Raw genomic sequence first — 12,565 nt, forward strand, 5'->3', positions numbered from 1 at the left:
ACCCAAGGATAGCAATCCCATGATAGGTGATCAGTTAGCAGTAAAGATTCTATCTCAATTACTAGCCACTGGGCAATCCACAGAAATAAAATTTAAAAAGAAGCAAACGACTTTCACTATGAACAGTCAGTCTCCCTTCTGGCTCTCTGCTCTCCTGAAATTACGGCATATCAACATGAAAGTCCACGTGTAATGATATGCTTGTAACTTTGTGTGTAAGAGTCCAATAACCAATGTAGTGATTTAGGGAACCTTCAAAGAATGCATGCCACTAAGCTGTGAGAGAGAAAAAGATATTGACCTGAGTGTAACTCCATATTGTTTTACATTGTTTAACACAAGATACAGCCCCATACACCTATAAATCCCATCACTGAAGTAAAAAGACTGAGGAGAGTTCAAGGCCAGCATGGGCGACATTGCGAGATCCTATCTTGTGAACAAACAAACATTGCAGATTACTATGCATTGTCTAATTTCACCTCTAGGAACATGGGAGGGTACCCATCAAGTGTAAATGGGGGTTCTCTGTGAAAGGAATGGGGAGGACTGTTTTACTTCTCTGCTGATAGAATTTATGAAGTGGTAAGGTTATGAGCAGCTGTGGTGGCCACCTTTAGTTGTGGTTTGTGTGGGAAATTTCCACAGTCTTACGGGTATGGAACGCTTGGCCCCTCGCTGGAGGAAGAGCTTGGGGAAGACATTGGGAGGTGTGGCCTTGCTAAAGGAAGTTTGTCACTGGGGCTGGGCCTTGAGCCTTTGCTCACTTCCAGTCTGCAACCTGTGTGTGTGTTTGCAATTGAGGATATGGTCTCTCAGCTTCCTGCTCTGGCCTGTTGCCATGCCTTCTCCGCAGTTATGGACTCCCTTCTGGAACCATAAGCTTAAATAAATTCTTTTCTTTCACAGGTTCATTTTGGACACAAAAGGAAAATAACGAATACAATCAGCAACTTGACACAATCTAGAAAGACTTGGGAAGGAAGTCCTGTCTGTCCATCTGTCTGCCCCCTCCCCCTGCAAAACAGAATTTCTCTGTGTAGTCCTGGCTGGCCTAGAACTCACTCTGTAGACCAGGCTGGACGCCTCAGACTCAGAGGTCTGCCTGCCTCTGCCTCCTGAGTGCTCGGATTAAAGACATGCACCACCACTGTCCAGCAGGAAAAAAAGTCCTAATGGAAGATTGTGTTGTTTTCAACAAAATCTGAACGGTTTGATTTTAGCAATAAAGACTTGGGAGTCAGATGCTGGGGTGAAAGCCTGAGAGGCAGAGAAAGCACCAGCTGACCTTTCTCCTCAGCCAAAGGCCCCTTTTTCCCCCACATGTCTCAAACAACCCCCAAACTGAACGTCCCTCCCTTTCACTTCCTGTGTGTCTTTCTATTCATTCTCCTGACTTCCTCTTACTTTCTGGTTTTTTTTTTTTTTTTTTTTTTTTTTTCTATGTTCACTCCCTGTCAACTGGTTGCTTGCTCCGCCTCTTGACCTACGGTTGACTTTATTTAATCCTGTTTACTACATTCAAATAGTAAGCTCTTGGGTGAAAGGCGTGCACTAGGGCTGAACCACACCACAACTAGAAAAAGGTTTTTCCGGAAAACAACACAACCTCGGGGTTCACAGTGTGATCACATGTTCTGCCACAGGATTGCTTAGGTTGGGTGGCAATGGCGAGGAATGGTTCTCACTGGGAGCGGTTTCAGAAGGAAGGGGGTTTTAACTTTGCCGGGATGGTGGCAGCCCCAGACTTGTTAGGTAATACCATTCGAGACAGTAAACAAAACTAGTTCCCTAAGAGTCTGAATAGGCTGTTTGCCAAACTGGACTCCAGCCCCTTCCTGGACCATTAGAAGAAAAGCTGTGACCATATTGATCTTCAAGGGTCTGGGCTAACTGTCCCCTCTTGAGTAGTCATCCTGTTGTGTGACTTTGGCTTGACCTGCCCTTTCTTTGCTAGGCAGGATTCCCTTCCCCCACCAGGGATACCCTCCCTCTACCAGATATACCCTAGATTGAATCCGGGGCCGTGTGCACACTGAACAAAAGCCCTATCACTGAGTACATTCATGCATCCCCAGCCGTCTAAGCCTTGTTCAGACTTAGCATAACTGAAATCCCCCTGAACACCCTAACTTGTCCATTCTCACCTCAGCCTTTAACAGGGGGCCTTCCCAGGTGGGGAGACTGGCGCACAATGTAAGAAAAACAGAAGTCAGGGTTTGCCAACAATACAGACTAAATACTTTATTAGGTTCCAAAATGAGAAAATGGTAGTGTTAACCTATTTTAGTATAAATCGACCACTCTCCGCAAAGAGCCCGCCTTAGCGTCTACAGCGCCCCAGTCGTGGTAGCGCCGGTACTCCTGAGGCCTCAGCAGGTACTGCCGGCCTCGGTAGTTGGGCATCTCGTAGAGGACCCAGCAGCCCTCCAGCACGTGCAGCGAGCGCACCTCACTGAGATGGAAGCGGTCCTGGATACAGGAGCAATCCTCGTTCAGCTCCATCATGAGGCCTTTGTGGTCTTCTTTCTCATACAGCCTCATCCTGTGAGAACCTGTCTGCTTGGGTCACACAGAGAAAGGTAAGAAAAGGCAATTCAGTCTCCCCAACCCTACCACCCCCCAACTCATCCAAGCAAAACAGCCAGTGAGTGTGGGTGGCTGGCTGAGTCAGCAGGCTGTTGGTGTAAGATCTGAGTCTCTGAGACTGTGCAGAGCTGGGCAGCCTCCTGGAACCTGCGGGTCAGTTTCACTGGGATGGCCTGAGACCATCGGAAAGCACAGATATTTACGTTACGATTCATAACAGTAGCAAAATGACAGTTATGAAGCAGCAATGAGATAATTTTATGGTTGGGGGTCGTCACCACATGAGGAACCGTATTAAAGGGTCACAGCATTAGGAAGGTTGAGAACCAGTGAACTAGGAGGGTGGAATTTTTAAGACGTTAAAACTGAACTTGTCTAGATTTTCCATTCCCTATGTTCATTCTAAGCTGCATGTTGGAAGAAATATAATTAATGTTCTTGACTGGTATTTTTGTATGTTTATATACATATAAGTCCATTATTAAAATAGGAATTTTTCTTGCATTTTTTTTTTGTTTTTTGAGAATTTCATACATTACTATTGAATTTACATCATTTTCATGCTTTCTATTTTCCTTATTTTGTAACCTAGATTGGCTTCAAACCCAAGAGCCTTCTGCCTCAGCTTCCCGGATGCTAGGATTACAGGGTATCACTATGCCCGGCCTCCGCAGAGCTCAGAACAATCCTATGCTTCTGTGGAAAGTCAATTTAAATAACCACTTACAACTAGAATTGAGCTGATTTTCAAAATTCAGAGAAGTTACCATTTCCAAAAGTAGGCTCTGCCTTTGCAGATATCGGTCTCTGTGTTTTTACAATGCTTTCTATTCCACGACGGAGAGTAACCCACTCACTTACTAGAAATTCCTTTTTTATAGATAAAAATCAGTCGGATGAATGTGATGCCTTCTCTGGCCCAACCAGCCACCCATTCGCAAATTTTGTCTTATATCACAGCGTAAGATTGCATTCGGTTAACTTTTGATTAACCTAATGGAAGCAACGATTTAAAAAAAACAAAACAAAACTGGATTGTTTTCTAAGTAGATCCTTCCTTATAATTCCGTCTTCCTGCCTGTGTCCCGGCGGACTTTGGAAGCCATTTGAGGCACCCTTAACCCTTATGTACTTCTACAGAAAGAAGAAGAAGAAGAAAAAAAAACCAACTTCCTCTCTGGACCCCACATCAGTAAAACAGTGCGGACCCCTGAGCAGCAAGCCAGGAAATCAAACAGGACTCACGTGGGGGATGAGGCGGCAGGAGCGGATGGAGTCGCTGAAGCCCATCCACTGCTGGTAGTCGGGGTAGTCCCCGCGACGCAGGAAGTACTGGTGGCCCTGGTAGTTGGGGCGCTCATAGAGCATCCAGCAGCCGCTGTCCACGCGGATGGAGTTACAGCGGCTGAAGTAGGTCTGCAGGTTGGGGCAGTCGCTGCTGCACTCATAGCAGCGGCCCTGAAAGCCGCGGTCCTCGTAGAAGGTGATCTGCAAAAGGAAGGGCAGTTCTGGATGAGCTCGTCTGCTCCTCGTGTCAGGGAGGGCCGTTCCCTCCGAGTTTGTGTTCGGCTTGTGCCCTCCTCACCTTCCCCATGGCTGGCTGAGCGTGGTGAGTTCAGTGTCCAGCCGGGAGCGCGGCCCGTCTATATAGCAGGAGGGATGCTGTGTTAGCGGAACAGCACAAAAGGGGCCCTCGCGGCTGAGGGAATTTCATGGATCTCTTTTACGTGCTGCATTCAGTGGCGGTGATTGTAGATTTGCCTGGTTCTCTGGTGTGTTCCAACGCTGCCCTGGATGAGCGGCTCCGCATTGCTTTATTCGGATTCTTACTGTGTTTTAAATCTATCAGCACATCAGCCTGAACTTTTGACCTGAAGTCCGTGTCCCTACAGTTTTGATTCCATTATACTTGGTAAAGCTGGGAGAAATCTGTGCATTTGTAGAAGTGGCCCCAGAGTTGAGAAAGCTGAAATTCCGCGGATACTGCAAACACCGACTAGCCTCCTGGGTCTACAGAGACCAAGTGACCTTTTTTTCTTTACAGGATTTGCCGGTTCACTACGGGACACAAATCCAGATTCCATCTTGGCTCTTCTACGCTAGGTTGAGCTAATGCTCTAGGACCTAACGGCCTCCCCCTTGGTATGTTCACAGTATGTGACTCAAAATCAGCTCCCTCCCCCCACCCCCGAAATGAGGCTCAAGAATGACAAGTATGTATGAATTGCTTCCTCATTTCCAAGGGCAGGGAAGGCCCTATTATGCTTGTGTAAGAGTGAGATTTGAACCTAGGCTGCAGAGACTTCATAAATCTCCTCTCAGAACAAGAATTACCTCGTGGGAAACTGAATGATGAGGAAAAAAAAAAGAGAAAGAACAAAGCAAAACAAAAACAAATAGGGCAGGTGAAATCACCTCTGCCCAGAACCTGTTGCTCACCTATTAGATATGGTCTTAATAAGTACCCTCAGACAAGGTTATTCAGGGTGATTTTGTCTGAACAAAGGCAAATCTGAAGCCAATATGCTATCTGAAGAATGCTAAAAAATGTCCTTCTCAGCCCAAATACTTTTTAGCAGTTTTGTGAATCAAATGCAGAGCCTCATAGACACTTGGCAGAGCTCTGCTAATGAACTCTCTCTCTCTCTCTCTCTCTCTCTCTCTCACACACACACACACACACACACACACACACCTTTCCAAGCCCAGCAATAAACCGTTACTTCTTTATTGACAGTTTTATCTTTGCTCTAGCCTCCTTCCAGCATTTGAAAGGATTAATAATATGAGCAATGATAAACATCCACCCTGATTTCTGGCAATATTGTGTCTAGACTAAATCTCTCTCTCTCTCTCTCTCTCTCTCCCCCCCCCCCCCGGTCTTACCATGTAGCCTAAGCAAGCCTTGAACATACTACAATCCTTCTGCCTCAGCCACCTTGGTGTTGTGATTAAGGGTATGCACTGCTGGCAAATTTCTAATCTTTTTCCTTTTTTTTTTCCTTCTCTCCCTCCCTCCTTTCTCCTTCCTTCCATCTCCACACCACTCTCTCTCTTTCTGCCTGAGGCAGTGGTGGGGATTGAGCTCATGCTTTACTCATGCTAGGCAAGCTCTATCCCACTGGTCTTCTCCACCAAAACCTCTACTTTTTTAGACCTTCCTCAAAACACACAACCAAGGTATATGTCCTAGCTCTTCTAATGTCAGCTATTCTGAAAGCATTCCCATTTCCTCAGGGTATGTGCTCTCCCTGGAAGCAACAAGTCATAGACTTGACTTGTTTACAGACAGGCATCTCCTAGGGATGTTAGCTAATAGACATTAACATTCATTATCGAGACTATATGTATTATGTTTATGGCACATTGCTTGGTGCAAATGACACTGGTAATACTAGTGACATCAACAATAATGTCTGAGTGACATCATTAAGGATGATGTCAGCTTGTTCTTTGACCAAAGATATTGAGTACTCTCAAAGATTCCTGAAACCTTCACTTCCATAGAGCCATTTTGTGGTTGAAAAGATGAGACTTGGACTCTTGGCATAAACATTAAAAATCTTGGGTAGGGGGACCTGGACGTGGTAGTACATGCCTTTAATCCCGGAACTTCGAAGACGAAGGTGGATCTCTGTGAGTTTAAGGACAGCCAGGATTATGTAAAGAGACCCTGTCTCAAAGAAGAAGGAAAAGGAGGAAGATGAGAGGGAGGATGAGAAAGAAGAAGAAGGAGGAGGGGAGAAGAAGAAGAAGAAGAACAAGAACAAGAAGAACAAGAAGAAGAACAAGAACAAGAAGAACAAGAACAAGAAGAAGAAGAAGAACAAGAACAAGAAGAACAAGAAGAAGGGCACGTCTACTTAAGGGAGGTTTATTCAGAAGGAAGGAAGAATGAGATGATGTTGCTTGCAAAGAAATGCACAGAACCAGAGATTATTATATTAAGTAAAATCAGCCAGATTCACAAAGATAAATTTCACACACTTTTCTCTCATATGTGGAAACTTTATTTAAAAAAAAATATGATGTGGTAACAAAAGGGGAAGGGGATCGTTGAGCTGAATAGGAGGGATAAGGGGAAAGTCAGGGATAAATATGATCTAAGAACAATGGTACAATAGTAAATAGGTGTGAAAATGTCACAAACGAAACCCATTCTGTGGTATGCTAACTATAATTATTAACAGGTAAAATCTTTGGTTTATCATAACTCTTCTGTTTTGCTTTAAAAAATTGTTTTAGGACGAGCAGTGAGGGTGCAGACCTTTAGTCCCAGAGGCAGAAGCAGAGGCAGGCGGATCTCTGTGAGTTCAAGGCCAGCCTGGTCTACAAAGTGAGTTTCAGGACACCCAGAGATATGCAGAGAAACCCTGTCTCACCACTCCACCCCCCAAAAAAACTTTCTAAAAATCGCTTTAATGTAAAAACCTTTCTATATAGCCCAGGCTGGATTTAAATTTGATATGTAGTATGGACTGGCCTTGAACTTATCTTCTAAGTTCATCCTCCCAAGTACTGAAATTATAGGCTGTACCACCCTGCCTGGCCTATTCCTTTATTATTTTTTCTTAATAAAATCCCCAGGTAAGGCCTTACTAGCAAGTTACTAAGAGTCTCTTTATTATTTTTACTAGTATGTGCTAATTATGTAGTATGGGTTTCATGTGACTTTTTCGTAGGTGTACACCTTATATCTTGATCATATTCATGCCCCATTAACTCCCTCCCACTCTTACTAATCTTTCCCCTCCTTATTTTTGCCTTTTCGGGACCAAGTTTCTCTGTGTCACAGTCCTGGCTGTCCTGGAACCTGATGTGTAGACCAGGCTAGCCCTGAACTCATAGAGATCGGCCTGCCTCTGCCTCTGCCACCCAAGCTCTGGATTAAAAGAATGTGTCACCATCGCCCCTTCTTAACTAGACCCCCTAATTGTGGTGGTTTGAATAGGTACGACCCTCATGGATTCACATGTGAATGCTTGGCCATTGGGAATGGCACGATCAGTAGGCGTGGCCTTGTTGGAGGAAGTGTGTCACTGTTGGGGCCGGCTTTGAGGTCTTACAGGCTAAGCTATGCCCAATCTTACACACATTCTCCTTCCGCTGCCTGAGGATCACGATGTAGAACTCTCAGCTCTTCCAGCACATGCCTGCCTGTGTGCTGCCATGCTTCCCAGCATGACAATAATGGACTGAACCTCTGAAACTGTAAGCCAGCCTCAATTAAATGTTTTTCTTTATCAGAGGTGCTGTGGTCATGGTGCCTCTTCACACCATTAAAACCCTAGCCAGGACACTAATGCTTTCTTTTTTTCTTTCTTTCTTTTCTTCTTCTTCTTTTTTTTTAATGGAGGGAGGGGCTATTGCTGTTTTTGATGACTCAGTGAGTTACATTTGGGTGTTTACAGGATCATGGGCACTTACCAGTGGCTACACCACTGAAGAAAATGCCTATGTAGAGAGGCACCGTCTCAAACTGCCACCACCCTCCAAAAAGAACAAGGATAAGGAAGGTTTTGTTTTGTTTTGCTTGCTTGCTTGTTTTTGTTTTGTTTTTTTGCATTTCCAGTTCAGGTGTTTAAGAATAAGTTCCATGACTCAGGTATGATTTACTGCCTCTCAAGAAAATAGTGTGAAGGTCAGCAGACTTCCACCCGTCTGGCTCATGTTTGGTGTGCTGTTATTGGTGCACAGAGACCTGACTTCATCCGAGGAAGTGGAGTCTAAGAATTAAACTGGCGTTGGGAGGTTCAAGGTTAAAGAACTTGTTAAAAACCACATTACCCAAGAATAAGACTTTTACAGGGAAGAAATATTTTTATGCCACATTTCATAAGATATCTGTCTTACCAAATATATATTCACATAGAGCAGATAATCATACACCCCAAGCCGGACGCCGAGGAGCACGCCTGTAATCTCAGCACTCAGGGAGGAAGAGGCAGGCAGAGCTCTGTGAGTTCGAGGCCAGCCTGGTTTACAAAGTGAGTCCAGGACAGCCAAGGCTACACAGAGAAACCCTGTCTTGAAAACAAAACACAACAACACATGCCCCAGTTTTTCAGAACAGTTCTTTGACTAGAATTATTAATGATTATTAATAGGGAGTTCCTTAACTCTCAAAAGTGACCCAATGTATATGCAGATTATACGCTTACTGTATTTATACAGTGCTTAGGTACTGAACATGGAGATCCCAAAGACACGGAATGAAGACAGTCTAGTGTATATGGATAAGTACTGAGGAGAAGGACACAAAGGGGAGACAGGAGGCAGGCCTGCAGACACCTGCAGACCACAGACCATCTGCATTAGTGCCATCTAATTCTCTTTGTTGTTTCTAATATTGAGGGTTGAATTTATGGCCTTACACAAGTTAGGAAAATATTCTACACTGAGCGACACCCTCAAAACCAGAGGTCATCTAGCATTAAATTTCTATACTTGTATGGCTTCGATGTAAGCTTGCACCCATGCTCCGAGAGCCTCTATAACAAAAACAGTTGTGAGCCACTAAAGCCATGTGTAAGAGATAGGTCGGGGGTCAATGGAAAATGTGTTCGCTGTATGGGTCAGGGTAGCCCATGGGAAAATCAGCTATGGGAGGCTGTGAGGACCACCCTGTGATGAGGCAGGAGTACAGACTTGGGGCTCATGAGACAGGCACCGCCCACTCCAGCAGACATTGGTTATGTCTGTGTGAGGAGTGAATGAGGCAAGGTGACATTTGAGCTAATTTGCTAACCACTCAAAGGACGTGGTAATCTGATGAATTTTGACCTGAGCTCATCAGATTTACTTCTGAACTTTGCAAGAAAGAGCCCTGTAACCACATTTAATAACTGTAGGCTACTTTGCTGATTTTTTTTTTTAACTCAATAACCTCTTTTCCAGGACCTATAAGATAAACCATGTTTTAGTGCTGGGCATAGTTTGGCTTGTCTTTAATTTTTTTCTGTTGCATTTTTATTTATTTATTTGTGTGTGGGGGAGGAGGTGAATCAAAGAACAATTCTTGGGAGAACTGACATGTTCCTTCTGTTAGGGTCTTGGGAATCAAACACAGGCTTGGAAGCAAGCATCTTTACTTGCTAAATCACATCAGAGCTAGTTATGACTTTTCTTGATAATTTAAACCTTTTTTTCATTCTACATATTTAGCCCCTAGAGAATGTCATGCCAAGAACGTTATTTCTCCTTATAGGTGGTTGTTTCCCATCTTAAAAAGATGATCATGTTTGGTTTGGTGTAGTTTTTGCTTAGGAATGCTTAAGAGATAGAAAGAAAGGCAGGATTCTTATAGTGCCAGAATCACAAGCTACGTGTTTTATTAGGTTCTAAAGGAGAAAAAGCGGAGAATGAAAATGCTTCAGTAAAAATCCATGACTCGTCTGAAAGAGCCAACTTTGGCGTTTGTAGCCCCCCAGTCAAGATAGCGCCTGTACTCCCCAGGTCTGAGCAGGTACTGCCGCCCCCTGTAGCTAGGCATCTCGTAGAGCACCCAGCAGCCCTCCATCACATTGAGGGAGTGGATTTCACTGAGGTGGAAACGATCCTGAAGAGAGAGACAGTCGTCTGTGATCTCTGACATCTGTCCTCTGAAGTCATCTCTCTCATAGATCCTCATTCTGTAAGTGCCAGAGTGCTATGTGGGACAGACAGAAGAGGAGAAGCAAATGAACACAGGGAGAAGCTAAGTTTCCAGTCCCAACACCGCCCACCTCAAAGTCCAAGTTTGCATTCAGAACAAGCACGTTGACAAGTTCAGGGTTTCTCCTCCCAGTGCCTGTCACCGGAGACTGTAGGGCTTTAATGCCCAAGGGAGAAACAGGGCGAGCTCAGCCTTCCTTGTGCCTATCTACCAGTCTGTAGTTCCTGGCAAGATTAGAAGTTGCTTAAAATAAAGCCTATCACACTTAACGGAGTCAACCCTTTGCAAGGGAGGAAACTGAGAGTCACTGGAAAGGTAGCATTTTGATATATCTCTCTTGTTACAAGAAACTAACCTCTGGCTGGTTTCTGCAAAGCTTGTGTGTTGATCACCTGTCTATAGAGCGAGCCCCTGGGACTAGCAAGGTGCTGTGTTTTCCTCCTTTCTCTTGCCAAGCCTCATTTTCAGTCCAAGTCAGAACCCATCCAGCCCTCCAGCTTTCTTCCTGGCCTCCTGCTTGCAGGCTGCTCCTTCCCTGCCTGTGGCAACTCGCCTCGGTGAAGCCAAGCTTCCATGCTACCCTGTCTCACCCCTCCCACACTCCACCTGCCTAGAGATGCTGTGGGCATTCTCCAGGAAGCAGGAATCCTGAACTTTAATTTCAGATTTGGTCTTTGGGCTGGTGTATTCTTCAAAGTGAGCCAATCCCCACTCCATATCCCTGGTCTACAGAGTGAGTTCCGGACAGCCAAGGCTACACAGTGAAATCCTGTCTTAAACCAAACCAAACCAAACCAAACCAAACCAAACCAAACCAACCCAGAAGATGGGAAAAAATAATAAAGAAGAAGTGGAAGGCTAATCAAGCCAAAATATTTTTAGATGGGATTAGGGCATTCAGGGTGGTATAGGCCTTAATTAAAATTTGCTTAATTTTTTTAACTAAAATTTTAATTTACAGAGGGAGCCCAGGCTGGCCTTGAACTCTTGCCACTACCTCGTCACCATATCTTCTACCTTTTCAGCAGATCCAACCCACCTACCCAATGCATTTTTAATCACCTACACTGTAGTACATTGCATTTATAAATAAGCATTTAATTTCTGACTTAAAGTAGTTTGGAATGAACTAAGAACTCATATGGAGGGGATTTATATTTTGAACGAATAGTAAATGCATTTTCTTCCATATCCTATTTTCCTTAGTTACTCTCTGGTGTTTGATTTCTTGATGGTATATAAAATATAAAAATGGGGACCTGAGTTGTTTTTGTTTTTTAAACTCACCACCCAGTTCCCGAGGATTGAGATTCCTTTCTCAGATACCCTACTGGGCACACACGCTAGGAGTCACACTCACTCTCTGCCCTCCTTGGAAAGATTTGGTTTAAGAGGATCGTTTAAGATAATGTGTTTCCAGAGACCAATAATAAAGACGGAGCCACACTCACGTGGGGGATGAGGCGGCAGGAGCGGATGGAGTCGCTGAAGCCCATCCACTGCTGGTAGTCGGGGTAGTCCCCGCGACGCAGGAAGTATTGGTGGCCCTGGTAGTTGGGGCGCTCATAGAGCATCCAGCAGCCGCTGTCCACGCGGATGGAGTTACAGCGGCTGAAGTAGGGCTGCAGGTTGGGGCAGTCGCTGCTGCACTCATAGCAGCGGCCCTGAAAGCCGCGGTCCTCGTAGAAGGTGATCTGCAAGGGCAGAAAGGGGCCAGAGAAATACGTGATTGCTCCCAGCAAGGATGCCCGCGTAAGGGCAAAGGTCAGGGTCCCCAGGGTTTACCTTTCCCATCTCGCTGAGAGTAAGAGATGCCCTCGGGGCTGTGAGTCTCTAGGGGAGCGCCCCTGGTATATATATAGCTGCCCCTACTGCTGTCTCCACAAGAAATCACACAAAAGGGCCCATTCCGGTGAGTAAGGGGATTTGCTCTCTCCCTGCCTCTGCTCATGGGGCTGGCTGAATGGTTTACTCTCATTCTTTCTGGTAGGTTCGGGTTGCTCTAATTCACTAAAGCTGTTGTGTTGTTACCACCCACGAGAAAGGTCTTTGCTCTTGTTTTGCGAAAGAATGAGCGAAGCTCTCATTCTATGCGTTTATTTTATAGCTTACTCGGCTTATTCGACTTCTCAAAGAGAATCGGACTTAGCAAGTTGCACGCGCTTCGGATTTTGATTGTTTGCATTAAACTTTTTTTTTTTTCTTTTAAACAGGAATTTCAGCAACAGGTGTTGTGATGTGCAGGTAATTCAACTGGCCTGCCCTTAGGGGCCTTTGTCACTACCTAAGTCCTGTGACATCACCTGGGCCAGGTGCTTCAGG

General features: G+C 45.0%; 2 protein-coding genes across 5 annotated transcripts; both read right to left on the reverse strand.

Moving 5' to 3' along the window:
• Nucleotides 1-2,051: 2,051 nt before the first annotated feature.
• Nucleotides 2,052-4,604, reverse strand: LOC110563112 (gamma-crystallin C). Of its 2 annotated transcripts, none has more exons than XM_021660078.2 (3): nt 4,175-4,604; nt 3,835-4,077; nt 2,052-2,559 (listed from the first exon to the last, which is right to left on the reverse strand). In XM_021660078.2, exons 1-3 carry the CDS (start codon nt 4,181-4,183, stop codon nt 2,287-2,289), a joined length of 525 nt encoding a protein of 174 aa, XP_021515753.1. In that variant the 5' UTR covers nt 4,184-4,604; the 3' UTR covers nt 2,052-2,286. The 2 variants fall into 2 exon arrangements, with proteins under 2 accessions (XP_021515753.1, XP_021515752.1); XM_021660077.2 differs by having other exon boundaries at nt 2,052-2,562.
• Nucleotides 4,605-9,893: 5,289 nt separating this feature from the next.
• LOC110563111 (gamma-crystallin B) lies at nt 9,894-12,072 on the reverse strand. Of its 3 annotated transcripts, none has more exons than XM_021660074.2 (3): nt 12,029-12,072; nt 11,695-11,937; nt 9,894-10,237 (listed from the first exon to the last, which is right to left on the reverse strand). In XM_021660074.2, the coding sequence occupies exons 1-3, from the start codon at nt 12,035-12,037 to the stop codon at nt 9,962-9,964; spliced, it is 528 nt and encodes a 175-aa protein (XP_021515749.1). In that variant the 5' UTR covers nt 12,038-12,072; the 3' UTR covers nt 9,894-9,961. The 3 variants fall into 3 exon arrangements, with proteins under 3 accessions (XP_021515749.1, XP_021515750.1, XP_021515751.1); XM_021660075.2 differs by having other exon boundaries at nt 9,962-10,237; nt 11,689-11,937; nt 12,029-12,037; XM_021660076.2 differs by having other exon boundaries at nt 9,962-10,220; nt 11,681-11,937; nt 12,029-12,037.
• Nucleotides 12,073-12,565: the final 493 nt, after the last annotated feature.

Source organism: Meriones unguiculatus, chromosome 15 (genome assembly GCF_030254825.1).
Source record: "Meriones unguiculatus strain TT.TT164.6M chromosome 15, Bangor_MerUng_6.1, whole genome shotgun sequence".
Classification (NCBI taxonomy): domain Eukaryota; kingdom Metazoa; phylum Chordata; class Mammalia; order Rodentia; family Muridae; genus Meriones; species Meriones unguiculatus.